Genomic DNA, 22,390 nt, shown 5'->3' on the forward strand with positions numbered 1-22,390 from the left:
ATTTAAATTATTTTGCAATACATAAATGGATCAAATCATTATGCTGTACCATTTTTACAATGCTATAGCTCAATAAATCTAGGAAAAACCTAGATACAAACAGAAATAATATTGCTGAAATGGTGGCATAAGGACTTTCTACAATCCACTCCTTTTCAGAAAGTGGAAAAAATAGTCAAAATCAATTTTATCTGAACTTTAGAATCAAATGCTTACAATATTCTGATAGTTTATTCCAAAAAAATGAGAATCATTTTTAGTAAGTACAAGCTTTGTAGTGTTTTACACCTTGCTCTATTCCCATCCTTGTGCCCTAGATCCAAGCAGCCAATAAAACCAGCATCCAGTAGCCACTGGAGGGGCACAACTATTTGGAGATCCTTCAAAACATAATTTTTAGAGAACTGTGTGGCACTTCCTGAAAACTCTCACTTTAGAAATTATTTTATCTTATTAAAAGCTTATTACTAAAATTTTCCCCCTCAGGCTTTTATTCAAAAACTAGGGGCCTAGTACAAGAAATTCGTGCATGGGGGCGGGCGGGGGGGGGTGGTACCCTGTCCCTTAGCCTGACCTACACCCTCTGCAATCTGGGAACCCTCAGGGAATGTCCGACTGCCGGTTTAAGTCCCTCTCGCAATTTGGGACCGCTCACTTGCCTGCCTGCCTGCCTGCCTGATTGCCCCTCACCACTCTGCCTGCTGGCCTGCTCGCCCCCAACTGCCCCCCCCCCCACCAGCCTGATCGCCCCAAATACCCCCATCCATGACCTGCTCACCCCCAACTGCCACCCCCTGCTGTCCTGATCACCCCCAACTGCCCTCCCTTCCTGGCCTGATTGCCCCTAACCTCCTCTGCCTCAGCCCCGCCACCATGGCTTTGTCTGGAAGGACATCCAGAAGGTCTCCTTGAAGGTCTCCTAGTCTAATTAGCATACTACCCTTTTATTAGTATAGATAATTGTGGCAATTTTTTAACACTACAATGGTTTTATGTGGTGACAGTTGAAGCAAGTACCTGACTGAAAAACTTCTAAGGAAAACTTTTGGAATGAGATATCCATAGAAGATTTGAAAAGTCTAACATATTCTTGTCATATTCTTGACAAGAAATATATTATGTCAGGTGCCATTTCCTTAATAAGCTTTCTAGTATTAAGAATATTTTAATTATCTACTAATTTTGAATATATCAGTTCACTCTTGTCTTTATGACTGTATGCTTTAGAAAAATCTAAATAAAAAACATTCAAAAGGCTGAATAAATGGCTTAATAGAGACTCGGGAAAGTCCAAATCTCCTAACTATCATTGACCTTGAGAATCTACATAAGCATAAAATATAGACTAAAGCAGAGCTGTCAATTGCTTGCTTGAAAGCAAATACCAACATGCACACAATCCATATGCAAAGGTTGGGAGGGTTACTGGTTTTAAAATCTCAGTCCCAACATGAACTGTCCACTAAGTTAACTAAGTATTCAATGGGCCACACACAAGAAAAAACACAGCCTATATAAAAATTGGTTTAGAAATGTCACTAACAAACAATAGTAAGACAAATCTTGGGAGAGGAAATCTAATTTCCAGTCTTGCCACATATTAGCAATTTCTAACTTTCAACAACAAAAAAATTATAATACACAAAAAGAAACAGGAAAGTGTGTTCATTGGTAAAAAACTGTTAGACAATACAAACTGTTTCTGAGAAAGCCCAGAAGTTGTACTTAAGAATTCACATTAGATATTATAAATAGTTAAAAAACTAAAGAAAACCATGTCTAAAAATATTTTTTTAAATTATGGGAATAATATTTCACTAAATAGAGGAAATCAAGATAGATTATTTTGAAAAATGTGAAGTCTGGAGATGATAATTGGAAGAAGTACCTTCCATACGCCTCATTCCAAAAATTTAAAATAATCATACAGAAGATCAATTACAAAACACTGAAATATTACAAAGCAACTGGACCTAAAAGAAAGCTATAGAAAACTGCATCTAATAACCGACTAAAACAGAGTGATACTTTCAAGCTCCTAACATGATTAAAAATATGATGATATGTTCCAATAGGTAGAAATCAAATGCATTTTACTAATGTATATATAGTTTGATGGCTGAGATCATAAAGGGAAGCTATCATACTCTTTTCTAAGTGCTATTCTCAAATTTATAGCATATATTTATATAACACTGTTTTATAACTACTGAAGCACATGCCTTATTCTTCTATCATACAGTAAACCTTTTGGAGCATGAAAGGTTTGACTTTATTTGGCTGTATCCCCTAGAGTAGCAACTTCCTGGACTTGGAGTCCTTTAAATTAAAAAAAAAAAAAAATTGGTGATGAGAACCCAACATAAGATAACTTTTGTTTTCAAAAGTAAAATCTCTAATAAAAGGAACCACCATATCATTCTCATTTCAGAAAAGGTAATTATTCGAGAAACCAAGATGGTGGCATAGGTAAACACCAGAGATTGCTGCCTCGCACAACCACTTCAAAAATACAACTAAAAGACAGAACAGACATCATCCAGAACCACAGGAAGGCTGGCTGAGTGGAAATTCTACAACTAGAAGGGAAGAGAAAAGCATACCTAGACTCAGAGGAGGTTCAGTGCGGAAGTAAAATACAGAGGTAGAGAGGCACAGGCGGAGAGGGTTAGCGGCTGAGGACACTGTTGTCTTTTTCAATCGGGAGGGAGTCTCAAGCTCTGAGCTCCAGTTCCGGGTGAGTCTCTGGGGACCCAGACTCATAGGGAAGAAACTGGACTGTCTGGCATGGGTTGGAACTCGAGGGCAGCTTTCTCTCGGGGGTGCTTGCAGCGATTTCTGGGACACTGAGAAGCAGGGACTCTAAGGGCAGGACTGAGAGCAGCCATAACTGCTTGCTCCGCCCTATTGATCCCCTGGGATCCTGCCTCACCCAAGCCACACATGGAGGCTTTTGCATATGAAAGGCCTGGCCTTTGGCAATCTGATAATTACCTAACAAACTGAACCTGGCCCAAGACCCCAGGGCATCTTGTATTGCATCACAGCTGGCTCCTGCTGGGTAGCCTCAGGCAGAGGCTAGATTAGCACCTCCTTAGAGATCCAGGAGCCAGTGTGCCTGGTGGTCAGAGTGAGACCATCCAGATTGCAGCTCCTCGGATTCATAAAGGACACACTCAGGGGCAGACTCAGTGAGTACCAAAGCCCCACTGAAGCAAGTCTTGCCCTGAAGAGGTGTCTCTAGCACTGAAGTACTCCCACTGCATACACAGCTGATTCTCACAGCCAATTGGCCTGGAGGTCAATCACTCCCAATGTTATTTACAACAATCAAGTCTTAACTACAATAAGACTGTGCACCAAGCCCACAAGGGGGTGCACCAAGAGTGTCCACCTCAGGTAATTGGGGAGACTGAGCCACTGTGTTCTATAGGACACCTAGTACAGAAAGCTACTCTATCAACACAGCGAAGCATAAAAAAATGCGAGACAAAGAAACAAGACACAAATGACAGAAATGGAGGAAAGCAAACTACTGGATATAGAGTTCAAAACCACACTTTTAAGGTTTTTCAAGAACTTTCTAGAAACCACCGATAAACTTAATGAGACCCTCAAGAAATCTAGTGAGACCCTCGAGGTTGTGATAAAGGACCAACTAGAAATTAAGCATACACTGACTGAAATAAAGAATATTATACAGACTCCCAACAGCAGACTAGAGGATTGCAAGAATCAAGTCAACGTTTTGAAATACAAAGAAGCAAAAATCACCCAACCGGAAAAACAAACAAAAAATATCCAAAAATACGAAGATAGTGTAAGGAGCCTCTGGGACAGCTTCAAGCATACGGACATCCGAATTATAGGGGTGCCAGAAGAAGAGAGAGAGCAAGATATTGAAAACCTATTTGAAGAAATAATGACAGAAAACTCCCCCTACCTGGTGAAAGAGATAGACTTACAAGTCCAGGAAGCACAGAGAACCCCAAACAAGAGGAAGCCAAAGAGGACCACACCGAGACACATCATAATTAAAATGCCAAGAGCAAAAGACAAAGAGAGAATCTTAAAAGCAGCAAGAGAAAGACAGTCAGTTACCTACAAGGGAGTACCCATACGACTGTCAGCTGATTTCTCAACAGACACTTTGCAGGCCAGAAGGGAATGGCAAGAAATAATTAAAGTGATGAATACCAAGAACCTACAACCAAGATTACTTTATCCAGCAAAGCTATCATTCAGAATTAAAGGTCAGATAGAGAGCTTCACAGATAAGAAAAAGCTAAAGGAGTTCATCACCACTAAACCAGTATTATAAATGAAATGCTGAAAGGTATCCTTTAAGAAGAGGAAGGAGAATGGTAAAGATCAAACTATGAACAACAAATACTATCTATCAACAAATAAATCTAAAAATCAAGTGAATAAATAATCTGACGAACAGAAAAAAAAAGAAAACGAAAAGGTAATTATGGAAAAATATTTTGCTTCTTGAAAGCACCACAAAATATCTATTTATCTTCTAATTTCACCATAGAACAATAAAAATTTCAGCCTGCATCAATAATCTTTCACGGACCGGAATCATTCCCTGGAATACCTAATATACTGCCTAGAATACAACTGGTTTTTAAGTAAATGAAAACAGAAAGAACTTTGGTATTTACCCCAAACTTGTAGGAGAGTATTGCATATCACATTTAAAATAAAAACAATATTGAATAATGAGCAACCAAATATCCCACAAAACACATGAACTATTAATCACTGTGGAAATTATTCTGAATTAGGAAAACATCATAGTCTTAAACACAACTTGTCCTTAGAAAAATTTTTTTTTAAATATATTTTATTTATTTTTTACAGAGAGGAAGGGAGAGGGATAGAGAGTTAGAAACATCGATGAGAGAGAAGCATCTATCAGCTGCCTCCTGCACACCCCCTACTGGGGATATGCCTACAACCAAGGTACATGCCCTTTGGGGATGTGCCCACAACCAAGGTACATGCCCTTGACCAGAATCAAACCTGGGACCCTTCAGTCCGCAGGCTGACGTTCTATCCACCGAGCCAAACCGGCTAGGGCTTCCTTAGTAAATTTTGATGACAGAATGGTAAGAAGACATAATTGGCTAGAGTTGGTCAAATATGTTTATACTAGAGGCCCAGTGCACAAAAATTCATGCACGTGGGTGGTCGCTCAGCCCGGCCTGTCACAGTCCAGGACCCCTAGGGGGATGTCCAACCGATGGGTTAGGCCCACTTCCTGGGGGATCGGCCTAAGTTGGCAATCAGACATCCCTCTGGCAACCCAGTAGCCCTTGGGGAATGTCCGATAAATGGCCCTTAGTCTGACATCCTTAGCACTGCGGTGGAAGCAGGAGAGGGTCTCCCCCTGTGGAAGCACACTGACCACCAGGGGGCAGCTCCTGCGTTGAGCATCTACCTCCTGGTGGTCAGTGCACATCATAGCAACCAGTCATTCCCAGTCATTCCACCATTAGGGTCAATTTACATATTACCCTTTTATTATACTAGTATAGGATTATATATTTTAAATATTAATGATTTATTAAGTACAATTATACAAAAGAAACGTAAATGTAATTATTACCTGATAGTCTCGCAGACCAATCAATATAATGTCTGAGGTATTTATCCAAACCTATAAAAGAAAATTTATTGCACATTATATCTAAAATAAAAACATAAAAATAAAGAACAATGTTAAACCATTCTTGTCACAAAAAATATGTACTATCCACCCAGTGTAGGAAAAATATACAAGATTAGGGAAAAATTATATTGTATTACAGTTTTCTGTGTGTGTGTAATAAATATGGGATAAAAAGATCTAAACATATTACCTACCATATCCCAATTTAAACTTCCCTAATATGCACAGCTGTTTCCCTTAAACTAAAATCTAATCAAAGAAAATGCACCATATTCAATTACTAGTCTCTTTGGTCTCCTTTAAACCGAAAATAATTCTCTGGCTTTTATTCCTTTACTAGAGGCCCAGTGCACCAATTCGTGCATGGGTGGGGTACATTCCCCCTCAAGGGGGCCGATCAGGTTGGGCCTGGGGTGCAGGCAGTTGGCCGGCCAGTCCCACTACCAATCAGGGTGGGGAGAACCGATCGGGGGCCGGACCCCTCAATAGGTCCGGTTGGCCAGCCACAGTGCACGTTATAGCAACAGGTTGTTCTGGTCGCTTGGCTTTTATATATATATAGATAGATGGACTTCATGGCATAATTTATTTAAGAGTCCACTTTTTTAAAGTGTTGTTTTTGTGTTAATCTTCACCTGATGATATTTTTTTCCATTGCTTTTCAAAGAGAATAAAAAGGGGGAGGAGAAGGAGGGAGAGAGACAGAAAGAAACATCAATGTGTGAGAGTCACATCCACTGGTTACCTTCCACACATGCCGAGTGGAGGCAAGGAGTGAACCTGCAATCCAGGCATGTTCCCTTGACCAGGAATCAAACCCGTGACCCCTTAGTATGTGGGCAGATGCTCTAAACACTTAACAACACCAGCCAGGGCAAGAGCTATTTTGTAGAATGGATTTGTCTGTTTCCTCAATATTATATTCAGAGCAATCTTTCTAGGAGAAATACAACACAGATAAAACAAATAATTCTTTGTAATATACTTTTCTACTCGAGGCCCAGTGCATGAATTCGTGCCTGGGTGGGGTCCAGCCGGCCAGCCCCAATTGGGGCTGATCTGGGGCCAGCCTGCCGGGGGGAGTAGCCGTGGGACGTTGGCTGGCTGGCCCTGCCCCCCACTGAGCCAGTTGGCCAGCCACAGTGCGCATGATAGTGACCGGTCGCTTGGCTTTTATATATATTATGAAAATTCCCATGAAAGACTTTATTTTACATTGTCTTATAAATCACTGTTATTAGGATCATCTTTGGAAACTCAGAAAAATGAATTGATTGACCCATATAAAACAGAACCACTCTTATATATATATATATATATATATATGTATTTTATTGATTTTTTACAGAGAAGAAGGGAGAGGGATAGAGAGTTAGAAACATCGATGAGAGAGAAACATCAATCAGCTGCCTCCTGCACGCCCCCCACTGGGGCTGTGACTGCAACCAGGGCACATGCCCTTGACTGTAATCGAACCCGGGACCTTTGAGTCCACAGGTCAACGCTCTATCCACTGAGCCAAACCGGTTGGGCAGAACCACCCTTAAAAAAAATTGTATAAAGTAAAACAAACCACTATACCTACCTTTTTTCTCAGTTTTCCTCTGATATGACATAACCTCTTTACACCATCAAAACACATTGCTTCTAATCGTCCATTTCCCAACATTTTGATTACCTGAGCATATTCTGAGGTGGGTAAAAAAAAGAGAATATAAGATACTGTTCAATTTTTCTTAAAATGTTAATAACTGAAATTAACATAGCTGATAACTTCATTTTTACTACTCAATTCAGGTCAAACTATTTTTTTAAAAGGTAAAAATTGATAAGCAAAATGCTTAAGTATTTTAAGAGAACATTTTCAAGGAGATACGTTTTAATAAAAAAAAAATGAACAGAAAACCATCACGTTCTTTAATAATTTTTAAAGAACTTCAATTCTTTAAAGTCCTTGAATTTGAGGGTTTTCAATTCTGAATCCCATTGTCATGTTATGACAGAATTCTCATATGACTTCTAAGGTTCTATCACGTGGTGTACATGCCTAGTATAATCTCCTACAGGTAAGTGGAGATGCAACTTTTTAATATAATGGGCTAGTCATATCCTTAAATAGGCTATGATAGGTTGTGTCACATGGTAAATGGTGATGGAGTAGTCACTTCCATACTATGTTACATTATATAAAAGTGGAGGGGGGTTGGAAGACAGAAAATTAGAAGTGTGAAAGGCTATGGAATGAGCTATGCTAAGATTGTTACCAGTCTACAAGCTAGCAAGCAAGAGAACAAAGTGTTATTTGTCCAACCACAGGGAATTGAACTTAGTCAATAAAAATGTGAAGTTAGACCCTTTAGCATTTCTTGCATTGCTGGTTTGGTGGTAATGGTGGTAATATTTTAATTATCTACTTATTTTAAGTAAATCAGTTCACGATTATACGCTCTCTTCACATTGTCAGAATAGCTATCATCAACAAATCAACAACCGACAAGTGCTGGCAAGGATGTGGAGAAAAAGGAACTCTCGCGCACTGCTGGTGGGAATGTAGACTGGTGCAGCCCCTGTGGAGAACAGTATGGAATTTCCTCAAAAAGTTAAAAATGGAATTCCCATTTGACCCCATAATCCCACTTCTAAGACTATATCCCAAGAAACCAGAAACACCAATCAGAAATGATATATGCACCCTTATGTTAATAGCAGCACAATTCACCATAGCTAAGATTTGGAAACAATCTGAGTGCCCATCAGCAGATGAGTGGATTAAAAACTGTGGTACATCTATACAATGGAATACTATGCCGCTATAAAATAGAAGGAACTTTTACCATTTGCAACAGCATTATGCTACTCGAAATGAGCCAGTCAGAGAAAGATAAATATCACATGATCTCACTCATATGTGTGAGAGAACAACATAAACCAGTGATGGCGAACCTTTAAAGCTCGGTGTGTCAGCATTTTGAAAAACCCTAACTTAACTCTGGTGCCCTGTCATATATAGAAGTTTTTTTGATAATTGCAACCATAGTAAAACAGAGACTTATGTTTTTGATATTTATTTTATATATTTAAATGCCATTTAACAAAGAAAAATCAACCAAAAAAATGAGTTCGTGTGTCACCTCTGACACATGTGCCATAGGTTTGCCATCACTGACATAAACCAATGAAGAAGAATAGACTGAGAGACAAATGGCAGGGGAGAGGGGGCATTAGAGAGCAAGCAAAGGACTTGTATCCATGCATATTAGCATAACCAATGGACAAAGACACTGGAGCAACCGGGGAAAAGGAGACATATGTAAAACTTTAAACAATGATAAAAAAAAAATCTGGAAAAAAATAGAATATACTCATCAATAAAAAGGAAGGAACTATCCTATCTAATAATAGAGAAACATGGTAATTAACAGTAACTTCGCTACCCTTCCCATTGGCTAATCGGAGCGATATGCAAATTAACTGCAAACCAAGATGGCAGCTGACAGCCAGGCAGCTGAAGCGAACAGGAGGCTTGCTTGCTCCAGTGACGGAGGAAGCCAAGGTTCCCCGCCTGCCGCTGCCCAACTCTGATCTGCAGTCTAAGAAACAATGTTGCAAATATAGAAGCTAAACCATCCCCAGAAATGTGCTTTCAGCCAGCCGGGCCACGGAGCTGGAGGTGAAACAGTGTTTCAATTATAGAACCCAAACAAACGCAGATACTGCTCGCAGCAGCTGAGGTATCAGAGCTGGAGCCGAGCCTCAGAGCTAAGGCCAGCTCTCAGCTCCAGTGACAGCCATAGAAGGTAAATAAATCCCAGAATTAAAAAAAAAAAAAGAAAAAAAGGAGACGTTGGGAGCTTCAGTCACCCGGCAGCCTGAAAACGGCCCTCAGCCCCTCACCCAGACTGGCCAGGCATCCCAGTGGGGACCCCGACCCTGAAGGGGGTGTGACCAGCTGCAAACAGCCATCATCCACTCATCCAGGCTGGCCAGGCACTCCAGTGGAAACCCACACTCTGAAGGGGGTGTAACCACCTGCAAACAGCCATCTTCCCCTCACCAGGCTGGCCAGGCACCCAAGAGAGATCCCCACGCTGATCTGGGAACCCTTCAGGGCAAAGCAGCTGGCCCCCACCCGTGCACCAGGCCTCTAACCTATATAGTAAAAGGGTAATATGCCTTCCAGGACTGGGATCAGCAGAGCCGGGAGGCCTCCTGAACCCGGGATCAGCGGAGCCGCGAGGCCTCCCAGAACCAGGATCAGCGGAGCTGTGAGGCCTCCAAGCACCGGGATAAGCGGAGCACCAAGGCTTCCTGGTACCTGGAGCAGCGTGACAGGGGGCAATGACCAAAGCCCCTGATTGCCCTGCAGCTCTGTTTGTGTCAGGGGGTGGGGCCACAACCTCCCTATCCACCCTGCTCTGTGCCTGATAGAGGGGAGCTCCCCAACCCCCTGATGGGCCCTGCTCTGTGTGTGACAGGGTGGAGCTCCCCAACCCCTGATCGGCCCTGCTCTGTGCATGACAGGGTTGAGCGCCCCAACCCCCTGATCGGCCCTGCTCTGTGTGTGACAGGGTTCGGAGCCCTAACCCCCCTGATGGGCCCTGCTCTGTGCATGACAGGGGGCAGCACCCCAAGCCTCTGATTGGACCTGCTCTGTGTGTGACAGGGGGTGGCGCTGCAACTACCCTATCGACCCTGCCTTGAGTGTGACAGGGGGCAGTGCCCCAATCCCCAATCGGCCCTACCCTGAGCGTGACTAGGGGTGGCATCGCAACCTCCCGATCCGCCCTGCTCTGTGCATGACAGGCGGCGGCGCCCCAACTCCCCAATCAGCCCTGCTCTGAGCTCGACCAGGAGCTGCACCTAGGGATTGGGCCTAGACTCTGCCACCAGGGAGCAGGCCTAAGCCAGCAGGCCATTATCTCTCGAGGGGTCCCAGACTGTGAGAGGAAACAAGTGGGGCTGAGGGACAGCCCCGCCCGCCAGTGAACAAATTTTTGTGCATTGGGCCTCTAGTATCCTATCTCATAAAAGAGAAACATGGTAATTTAGTAGTACCTCCGTTACTCTTCCCATTGGCTAATCAGGGTGATATGCAAATTAACTGCCAGCTAAGATGGCGGCCGACAGGCAGGCAGCTTAAAGCGAACATGAGGCTTGCTTGCTTCAGTGACAGAGGAAGCGAACGTTCCCCGCCTGCCGTTGACGGCCTCTGAGCTTGCAGTTTGAAACATTGTTACTAATATAGAACCTAAACAAAACCCCAGAAACCTGCTTTCAGCCAGCTGGGCTTCAGCCAGCAGGACCGCAACATTGTTTCAATTATATAACAAACACAGATCCCTGCTTTCGGCCAGCCAGGATCTCAGAGCTGGAGTGAGCAGGACCGCAACAGTGTTACAATTATATAACCCAAACAAACCAGATACCTGCTTTCAGCAGCCGTGGCCTCAGAGCTGGAGCCAAGCTTCAGAGCTAAAGCTGGCCCAGAATAAAAAAAAAAAGAAAAAATTATCGGATGGGAGCTTCAGTCACCCACCAGCCTGAAAACAGCCCTCAGCCCTTCACCCAGACCGGCCATGCACATCAGTGGGGACCCCCACACTGAAGGGTGTGTGACCAGCTGCCAACAGCCATCATCCCCTCACCCAGGATGGCCAGGCACCCAAGCGGGACCCCCATCCCAATCCAGGACACCCTTCAGGGCAAACCAGCCGGCCCCCACCCATGCACCAGGACTCTATCCTATATAGTAAAAGGGTAATATGCCTCCCAGCACCGGGATCAACGGAGCCGCAGGGCCTCCAGGCATCGGGATCAACGTGACAGGGGACAGCGCCCAAACCCCCTGATCGCCCTGCGGCTCTGTTCGTGACAGGGGAAGGCATCCCAACCCCCTGATCAGCCCTGCTCTGTGCCTGATAGGGGGGAGCTCCCCAACCCCCTGATCGCCCTGCGGCTCTGTGTGTGACAGGGTGCAGCGCCCTAACCCCCTGATCGGCCCTGCTCTGTGTGTGACAGGGTGCAGCGCCCCAACCAAGGCCTCCCCACCCACCCCGCCACGGGACCTGCTCTGTCTGTGCCAGGGTAGAGCCATAACCTCCCCATCGGCCCTGCCCTGAGTGTGACCGGGGGCGGCGCCCCAACCCCCTGATCCGCCCTGCTCTGTGTGTGACAGGGGGCAGGGCCACAACTGCCCTTTCGGCCCTACTCTGTGAGTGACAGTGGGGAGCTCCCCAACCCCCTGATCGGGCCTGCTCTGTGCGTGACAGGGGGGAGCTCCCCAACCCCCTGATTGGCCCTGCTCTGTGCAGGACAGGGTAAGGAGCCCCAACCCCCTGATCAGCTCTGCTCTCTGAGTGACAGGGGGCAGCGCCCCAACCCCCCAATCGGCCCTACCCTGAGCATGACTGAAGTTGACATCGCAAGCTCCCGATATGCCCTGCTCTGTGCATGACAGGGGGTGGCGCCCCAACTCCCCAATCAGCCCTGCTCTGAGCCCGACCAGGTGCTGCACCTAGGGATTGGGCCTGCCCTCTTCCACCCGTTATCTCCGGAGGGGTCCCAGACTGCAAGAGGGCACAGGCCGGGCTGAGCGACCCCCTCTCCTGTCCGAGTGCAGAAATTTTTGTGCACCGGGCCTCTAGTATATATGTAAAAAATGAAGTTAGAAAAGGATCTCAGGCACCAAAAAGGAAACCTGGATGGCATCCTAATTTCAACTTTGAGAGACCTTGAGCAGAGAAACCAGTTTAGCCCTGCCCAGACTTCTTATCTATAGAAACTGTGGAATAATAAATGGATGTTTTTTCAAGCCACTTAAAAAAAAATTATACAGCCTTTTCCAGCTATACTATTTACTCCCCCTTTCAAAGTAAATAAAACCCTACAGAAATCAATGATTTGTCCTAAGTGGAATTTCCATTATAAGCCCTATCTTATCAGAAATATTTTAATTATCTACTTATTTTAAGTAAATCAGTTCACAGGAGTACTGTGAAAGTCATTCCAAAATGTATCATATAATTCAGGTTTATTCATCTTTCTCATTTAGATACTAGCCCAATCATGGCTCTTCTTTCTCTCAAAAACTTTAGTGGCAAAATAGATTAGTTATAAGCTTTTGTTTACTTTAGAATACCATAGCAATTAAGGTTCGTTAAAAAATGTTCCTGATAAAAATGTCACATATTTAACTGAAATATTCCCAGTATCCTCAAGAGGCCAACTAATTCCAGTACACCTAGAAAAGAATGATAATACATGAGAATTAGAAAGCATGGGTCCTGGCCAGTTTGGCTCAGTGGATAGAGCAATGGCCTGCAAAGTGAAAGGTCCTGCGTTCAATTCCGGTCAAGGGCACATGACTGGGTTGTGGGTTCGATCCCCAGTGGGGAGGCGTGCAGGAGGCAGCCAATCAATGATTCTCTCTCATCACTGACATTTCTATCTCTCTCTCCTTCCTCTCTGAAATCAATAAAAATACATTTAAAAAAAAAAGTAAGTATGGGACAGTCTCTTTCTAGATATAAATGATAACACAGAAGAGTGAGAGTGAGAAGAGAGAAACAGGTAATTATAAAATTTCCACACTAACTAAACTTTGTAAGCACTAACCTCAAAGAAAACCTGGACAAATCTATAATTAAATTGACAGATAAACAACATATAAATTGTGGGTTTGATATTGACAGTGAGTCCTTTTTATCAAATCTAATGAGCCTCGATTATGCTACTTAGCACTTCCTCAATATGGGGGAAAAGAAGAAAAAAATTATAAAATCAGCCTGAAAACAAGCTTCTAATAGAAGTGAGAAAAAGCTAAGTAACTGATGGCCTATCACCAGAAAACATGTTTTACATAACCAATTAAAATGTTGGCTCCTTTGAGCTTTGCATGTATGGCATGAATCATCATATGGCTTTGTTATGAAGTGCTTGGAATTATTGACAAAACTGGAGAAATTTGATATGGATTGTATATTGGGTCAGGACTGTCCAACAGATTTTTCTCTGTTGATGGGGACATTAGATATCTGAATTGAACAATATGATAATCAATAGTTCGAAATTTTAATTTTAATTCACTTAAATAACTACATAAGACTAGTGGCTACCACATAGACAAAATAGTACTAGTAAACAGTATAATTTTAAAGTAAAAAATTTTTTGTGATAGTTCTACTATTGTTATAAAATAAAAAGAACTTGTTCTTAGGAGATATATGCCAAAGTAATTAAGGTTGAAATCTCTAACTGTATGTAACTAAGGTATCTGTAAGAAAGTTTTAGAAGTTAGGAAAAATGTACACGTGTACAGTGAGAAAGAAAATGCTAAAAATTTGTGAATCTGGATAAAAATTAGATGGAAATTTATGGACTCATATTATGACAGTAGAGGCCCGGTGAATGAAAATCCGTGCCCTGGGGGGGGAGGGGGTCGGGTTCCTCCGCCTGGCCTGCCCCCCTCTCACAGTCTGGGAGCCCTCAGGGGTTGCCCATGGAAAGCGAGCCTAAACTGTAGACTGGCCTCCCTCTGCGGGAGGCAACCAGCCAATCAGGGGAAGGCCATGCCCCCATCATGCCACTGCTGCAGCCACTGCCAGCTACCACGGCTTGCCTGAGCCTTGACCCGGCCCTCATTGTCTGAGCCTCAGGCCCTTGCAGTGGCAGCCCCCATCCACAGCCTGCCTGTGTCGTGGACCAGCCCTGGCAGCAGCAGCTGCCATCTGCAGGTTGCCTGAGCCTCGGACCCTCTCAGCAGCAGCCGTTATCTGTGGCCTGCCTGAGCCTTGGGCAGCCGCTGCAGCTTTGTCTGGAAAAATGTCCGGAAGAAGTCTGCCATAGTTAGCATATTACCCTTTTATTAGTATAGATTTCTGTTAGTTTAACATTATTTTTTTAATGGAAAAACCAAATGCTCCAATCAATTTATTATCTTAATTTTTTGTATCTTGGAATACAGTTTTAATCCTATAGTATTGTCAATTATAACATTACTAGAGGCCTGGTGCATAAAAATTTGTGCACTGGGGGGGGGGGTCCCCTCAGCAAGGCCTTTGCCCTCTTGCAGTCTGGGTCCCCTCGGAAGATGTCCACCTGCTGGCTTAGGCCCGCTACCTGGGGGATCGGGCCCAAGCTGGCAGACAGACATCCCTCTGGGGTGACCAGCCAGGCAGCCCTCAGGGGATGTCCACTTACCAGCAGGGAGCAGACCTAAGCTGCAGTCAGACATCCTTAGTGCTGCTGAGGAGGCGGGAGAGGGTCGCACCACCACCGCCATGCTGGCAGCCATCAGCCTGGCTTTTGGCTGAACAGAGATCCCCCTGTGGAGCGCACTTACCACCAGGGGACAGCTCCTGCATTGAGCATCTGCCCACTGGTGGTCAGTGTGTGTCATAGTGACCAGTCATTCCTAGTCGTTCTGCTGTTAGGGTCAATTTGCATGTTACCCTTTTATTATATAGGACAGAGGCCTGGTGCATGGGAGGAGGCTGGCTGGTTTGCCCTGAAGGGTGTCCCAGGTCAGAGTGGGGGTCCCGCTGGGGTGCCTGGCCAGCCTGGGTGAGGGGCTGAGGGCCATTTTCAGGCTGGCCATGCCCCCCTGCGACCCTAGCTCCCAGCCTCTCCTTTTTTTCTGGGATTTATTTATTTTCTATAATTGAAACTTTGTAGCTTTGAGCACAGCCCAGGGCCAGCCAGGGCAGGCAGGAAGCTTGGCTTCCTCCATCGCTCAGGGCAACCCAAGCCTCCTACTCGCTCCAGCTCTATGGCTTCCACCATCTTAGTTGGGTTAATTTTCATACTCACTCCGATTGGCTTGTAAGCGTATCTTGAGTGTATCAGAAGAACAGTTATTTTGCATGTTTCTCTTTTATTACATAGGATATACTATTGGCATTAGAGAACTAATAACAAATTACCATGGTCACAAATAACCACGGTCTATTGGATAATGTATAACATTACTCATTACCACCATACTAGAGTATGAAATTTTCAATGATAGCATACAGATTTAATTTGCTCTCATCCCTAAAATTAAAATTCACTGTCAAATCATGCTCTTCTTCACAAAACAAAAGAAACTCTAGTTACAAAAATGCCACCAATTAATCTTCTACCTAGACCTAGTATATAATCAATTATTTAATAAACAAATTCTGAAGAAGTAAAAAGGATTACAAATGAGGAAAAGCAAAATAGAGACACTGCAATAACTACTTAAGATTATGAATTTGATCCATTTGATGTTAAAGACTAAAATTCACACTAAAAATAAAAATGTTAATAATTTTTTAAAAACTTACCTTGGCCATCCTCTTTAAAGACCAATTCTCTTTTTTCAGATTCATTCTCATTCTTACCTCTACGCCTGTTTTTACCTCCTTTACCTAATTGAACAAAAAAGTGAATAAAAAAGGTCAAATGTATTAATGTATATTTTACATTATTATGAAACAAGCTAGAATAAGGCCCATAAGCTTTACAAAATCACTTAGAGAAAAATAAAATATATCAACATTTAAATCACAGTATAACACTAACAGAACTCTAAGTAAGATTTTTAAGTATTAACTTCATTTGGTTACCTAATCAGTTACATTTTAATGTGCCAAAGTTCTCTGTAGTCTTTTACCAGATTAAACTATATTAACCCCCTATCCTTTCCAACATTTGTATTTGAATTTTTCAGACATAAAAGTATGTCTTATATAAACATAAATAAGCAGAGTAAAAGTTCCATTATCAGAGAAAACTATTTACATCTTATGACCTAAGCTTTCCAAATAAAAATAGAACTCTTTTATAATCCACTAAATAATTTGTGTTAAATGTCTTTTGATGTCAATAACCACAAACTACGATGGACAGTTAAATGGTTAAAGTATATTTAATCCCTTATTTTGGTTATTTCTAATGTTTCATTTTTGTTAAATAATGCTGAATTGAAGATTATTCCATAAAAAAACATCCAAAGGGTAAATTTACATAGAATTTCACTTCCATCATCTTTTGATGAGCTATACTAATTTTCATTCCCATCATCAAAGAAGGAATATTATTTAGTCCTCTACTTTAACCACCATGCTAAGATATAAAATACTTAAAATTTTTCAATGTTTGCTTTTTTTATAGTTGAACATATTTGGATGGTTATAATTTTATTTCACTGTGAGACTTTCTACCGAATAATTAAGGAACTAGGGCTCTTCTCCATAGCATCTTATTCCTATTCGAGGAACTAAACTACAAAGTAGTCATTTACAATAGGTGAAAGAGAAGCTATAAGTGGTAACAATAGGGACTCCTGGGAAGAGTTCAAAACAAAAAGTTCACATCCCAAGCACAATTTAAAATGTGCAACTGGCCACTGTAAAGACAGCATATATGTTCTTGAATGTATCTTCTAGGACCGTTCTTTCTGGAGCAGTCTCCCATTGCTCTGTGATGTAGTAAAAGGGATGTGGACTGCCCTAACCAGTTTGGCTCAGTGGAGAGAGCATCGGCCTGCGGACTCAACGGTCCCAGGTTCGATTCTGGTCAAGGGCATGTACCTTGGTTGTGGGCACATACCCAGTGGGGAGTGTGCAGGAGGCAGCTTATCGATGTTTCTCTCTCATCGATGTTTCTGACTCTCTATCCCTCTACCTTCCTCTCTGTAAAAAATCAATAAAATATATTTTTTTAAAAAAGGGATGTGGACCTCCCCAAGTTCTCAATACATCTATATTCACTATCTTATGGATTAGGATACATCTAACCTGACTTCCTAGAAGGGAAAGCCCTTAGGATCCACTAGGGCAAGGATTATAACTGCTTTGCATACTAAAACATATATATACAAGCATTTGCCATTTTTTCAAAAGAGCAAACCAAAAGTATTTCATCCATTTCTAAAGGAGTGGCAATTTTTAAATACATGTAACAACACCCTTGAAGTGTAGAAGCATGTTATTCCAAATGCTCTTCAAAAATGGAGCAGAAGATGCCTTTTTTTCTGATTTGAAGATTGGTTTCTCAGATTTCTAAAGAGAAGCTCAATGAGAATGAGCCCAAAACAATAGTCAATATATGGCCCAATGTATAAAGAAAATATACAAAAAAAGAAAAACAGGAAGAGTTTTCTGTCTACATTAGTAAAACTCACCTCAAAAACTTAGGACTTTTATTTATTTATTTTTTTAATATATTTTATTGATTTTTCACAGAGAGGAAGGGAGAGGGATAGAGAGTTAGAAACATCGATGAGAGAGAAACATCGATCAGCTGCCTCCTGCACACTCCCCACTGGAGATGTGCCCGCAACCAAGGTACATGGCCTTGACCGGAATTGAACCTGGGACCCTTCAGTCCGCAGGCCGATGCTCTAACCACTGAGCCAAACCGGTTACGGCAAAAACTTAGGACTTTTTAAAAGAACCCTTTAACCCATAACTCAAGAGGTAACAGACTGTTTTGACATATGGATTTAAAATATAAAAATTCAGAATGATTACCTCCAGAATAGGAGATTTGAAAGATGGGCACAGGGGACTTTAAATGCAACTCTGTTGCAATTTTTAAATTCAGAAGTGTAAGTTCCAACTTATTATTATTATATATATTCTTTTTGTTGTGCCTTAAATATAAAAATGACTTGTTGTCAATTTACCTGAATTAACCATACCCTACTCACTCCAATATTGTCATGCCATGTAATAGAATATACTTTAAAAATCTCTCTTGAAAAAGATTGGAACAGATCATATAAATTGTGTATTCTAATATTTTATTTTGTTCTCTTTTTAAAAGTAAACTAAACCAAAATTCACAATCTTCCCTAAACAAATCAAATACCTTTCTTAGGCATTTAGTTTAAAAGTCCTAAAGAACCAAAGGAAAACTTATTTGTCTAAGGGTGGATTTGTACAGAGAAATAGCATCAACAACATTAACCCTTTGCACTCCGCTGTCCCCTCTCAGGGGACATCGGAATTCTAGCATATCACTCGGATGTCCCCTGAGAGGGGACATTGCAGTTTATTAGTGATTACGGGGAATTGAGTTATTTCAACGCAACTTTTTGAGACATGAATGTTTCCCTGAAGTTTTATCTTGAAATGGCACAAGAAATTAAATCAAAATATCGTAAAATTACTAAGATATATACAAGAAATGTCAGCGGGTTTTGTGTCGGATTAAACAATAAACTACATATTCCCGATGTGGGACAAAGAAAAAGGGACTGCATTGTGTGTTCTAACAGGAAAACACCTGGTGGCAGGCGTCAAACCACTTATTACTGTCAAACATGCACTAATCAGCCTGCAATGCATATTGGGGTGTGTTACAAAACTTATCATACTGTACAAAATTATAAACAATAAAATATTGTGTTTTTTGCAAATATACATTCCTCGATGTCACCCAATTCATATAAGTCCAATATCATTATAATACGTTACTTGGTTCCAAAATTATTCTAAATAATACGAGGGTCTGTAAATGCACGTTTCCACCGCAAAGTAGCGTCGAGTAGCTGGTAGCCAATGTCCAGAATGGTTCGGAGTGCAAAGGGTTAAACAGCTATTAAGTGCCAATTTTTAGTAACTCAATGTCCCTAAACAGGACTATTCATTTTAGAGTATACAGGTTAGTGAGTTATATACTTGAAAATCTCATCACTATAAATAAAGGTTAAGATCCCTTTTAAAGTCATCTAGTTATCATCTGTGAGTTAATCTTCAATTTTAGAGACTAGCAGAAAGCTATCAGCATTTTCTATCATATAGTTAGCAAAATACTCTGTCTCTCCCAGAAATTAACAGTAAAGCATTGGTACAAAAAGGATTTAGACAATTGATTTGGGGGATCCAGACAACATTGCACCGAATGCACGGAACTGGGATCAAGAACCGTTGGAATAAGTGGTGACAAGCAGAAAGGAGAACATAGGTAGGTCTGGAACCTAAGAATGAATTAATAAAGATTTCTTGTAGGCTGTGAAAAAAAAAAAAGGCCATTTCTTGTGAAACATACATTCTCAGGTTTGTATAGTCACGTTTTTCTGGAGATATTATAAGGCCATTTAAAGTATCAGAACATCTCTGGTCTGTAACAAGTTGCAGAATTTCTTTCAAAAATTAGTGTGCAAGTGTTCTGCTTTACACGCGAGGAGTCTAATTTTGGAAGTTCTGAGTAAATTTGTTCTCAATTATGACGCTTTGTAAACGGTTTGCCTAGTAAAATAAAAGAGCAGGTAGAAATCTTTACGCCACAATGTTACTAGAAACGAAGGCTGAAAACTCTGCTAAATATTTAACACATCTTTTAGAAAAGAACGTTAAACTCTGTGAATGGCTGGACGAAAGTGAATCTCCAAAGATTAAGCCAAGTACGTGTCAAGAATTTGCATACTGTTAAGAGGGAGTATCTTCAACAACAGTTAACTGCCCATAAAGAAACCAGAGAAGCAGGAATTAATCCTTGAAAGCTAAAAACTGATTCAGAAGTCTTTGGAAGGCCTGAAGGACCAGGTCTCAGGAATCCCTGTAACGGTGCTGGAATCCCTACAAAAATGGCGTCTGCTCCAACCCAATGTGACTAAACTTCCCAGCTCCTCTCCCGAACCCAGAACGCCCGGATCGCACAGCCGCAAAAGGAAAGGAAGACTGGTAAATGCGGTTTGGTCCCGAACCACGGCTGAAAGCACTGGACTGAACAGACCGTGGTACTAGGGAGCTACCTTTATTCTTGGGCATGATGGTGCCGGCTTCCGGGCGGTTGGGGATCCGATGGTGCCTGCGCAACGGCGACTCCTCCAAGAGGCACACAAGACGAAACAATCACAGACGTCGAGAAACAGTGATGCAACTGAGTTCCACAGCGATGAGGAGACAACCGCGCTTCTACATAAGCAAATGGCGCCGCAGCCGCTGGCGTTGTTTTTCCGCGCCTTCACTTGGGCCCGCCTCCTCTCCTCGCTTCCTTCCCCTTCCTCCCACCGTCCCCATCTACTGCGCCTGCGTACCAGAGTGACTGACGCCTGTTAAAGCAAGAGATACTAACGTGGTAATGGGCTCAAGATAAAGTAAATAAATCCTTGGAAAACCACCGAGAGGCGGAGCTGGGGGAAAATAAAAAGCCATGTACTACCACTAGCGACTGCTTTGTAACATTCCTATCTAGCAGTTTCTAGAAGTTGCTGATTCATCAGCTCTAACTTCTTACCTAAAATTGCTCAGCTAGCCGAAACCGGTTTGACTCAGTGGATACAGCATCGGCCTGCGGATTGAAAGGTCCCAAGTTCGATTCCGGTCAAAAACCCAGGTTCGATTCCAGTCAAAGGCATGTACCTGGGTTGCGGGCACATCCCCGGTGGGGGATGTGCAGGAGGCAGCTGATCGATGTTTCTCTCTCATTGATGTTTCTAACTCTCTATCCCTCTCCCTCGCTCTCTGTAAAAAAAATCAATAAAATATATTTAAAAAATAAAAATAATAATTCTTAATAAATAAATAAATAAAATTGCTCAGCTAAACTTGGAATACTGATAAAGGGCAAGACACACAATGTGTAAGATGTTTGTTACTATGTTTTCTTCTTTAATTTCCCCTTTTTATTTTTCAAATTAAAATGTAATACTTTTACAATGTGTAAGTTTAAGGTGTACAAGATATTAAATATACTAAGTATTGTAATATAATTACTATGTAATAATGAAGAAATAAAATGGATTCACTGTAATCAATCTGCTACATTACTAAAATAGTATTGAATCATGAGAAATTATTCTATTGTTACTGTAAATATCCTAGGGACTTAAGTTACTCACCTTCCCAGGCTTGAATCAATATACATTCAGCCTCCAACTAACCCTTTCATTACACTTTGAAATAAAGCAATCCAGATTACCTAATGTTCATTATCCACACCTAATCCTATATAATAAAAGCCTAATAGGCAAATGGTCCCCTCAACTGGGAGATACAATACAGGGCTCATACCTCAACATAATAAAAACCATATATGACAAACCCACAGCCAACATCATACTCAATGGGCAAAAACTAAGACCATTTCCCCTAAGAACAGGAACAAGACAGGGATGTCCACTGTCACCCCTTTTATTCAATGTCGTACTGAAAGTTCTAGCCACAGATCAGACAAGAAGAAGAAATAAAACGTTTTCAAGTTGGAGAAAATAAAATAAAACTGTCATTATTTACAGATGAAATGATACTGTACATAGAAAACCCTAATGACTCCACCAGGAAACAACTAGACTTAATAAATGAATTTGGCAAGGTAGTAGGATACAAAATCAACATCTAGAAATTAATGGCAATTTTATACTCCAATATTGAACTCTCAGAAAGAGAAACTAAGAAAACAATCCCATTTACCATTGCCACAATAAATTAAGATACTTAAGAATAAACTTAACGAAGGAGGTAAACTATAGGACATTGAAACAAGGGACAGAGTAAGGTATAAACAAGTGAAAGAATATACCTTGTTCATGACTTGGTAAAATCATCATTAAAATATCCACATTAAATAAAGCAATCTACAGATTCAATACAAACCCTATGAAAACACCAATGGCATATTTCAGAGATCTAGAATTAACCCTCCAAAAATTTATACGATACCATAAAAAACCCACAATAGCTGCAGCAATCTTGAGAAAGAAGATCAAAGTTAGAGGAATCACAATGCCAGGTATCA

At 41.7% G+C, this 22,390-nt stretch overlaps 1 protein-coding gene across 1 annotated transcript in view; it reads right to left on the reverse strand.

Moving 5' to 3' along the window:
• LOC139000641 (eukaryotic translation initiation factor 1A, X-chromosomal-like) overlaps nucleotides 1-20,636 on the reverse strand; it is a 43,899-nt gene extending 23,263 nt beyond the window's left edge. The window contains exons 1-4 of the mRNA XM_070402783.1: nucleotides 20,406-20,636; nucleotides 15,988-16,071; nucleotides 7,266-7,369; nucleotides 5,618-5,668 (exon numbers count right to left, since the gene is read on the reverse strand). Of these exons, the coding sequence (XP_070258884.1) occupies nucleotides 5,618-5,668; nucleotides 7,266-7,369; nucleotides 15,988-16,071; nucleotides 20,406-20,421 (255 nt within the window). The 5' untranslated portion in view covers nucleotides 20,422-20,636. The remainder of the gene's footprint in view (nucleotides 1-5,617; nucleotides 5,669-7,265; nucleotides 7,370-15,987; nucleotides 16,072-20,405) is intronic.
• Between the last annotated feature and the right edge of the window lie 1,754 nt (nucleotides 20,637-22,390).

The sequence above is a fragment of the Myotis yumanensis genome, unplaced genomic scaffold (genome assembly GCF_028538775.1).
Source record: "Myotis yumanensis isolate MYYU_CA2020_CCGP unplaced genomic scaffold, mMyoYum1.0.hap1 SCAF_24, whole genome shotgun sequence".
Classification (NCBI taxonomy): domain Eukaryota; kingdom Metazoa; phylum Chordata; class Mammalia; order Chiroptera; family Vespertilionidae; genus Myotis; species Myotis yumanensis.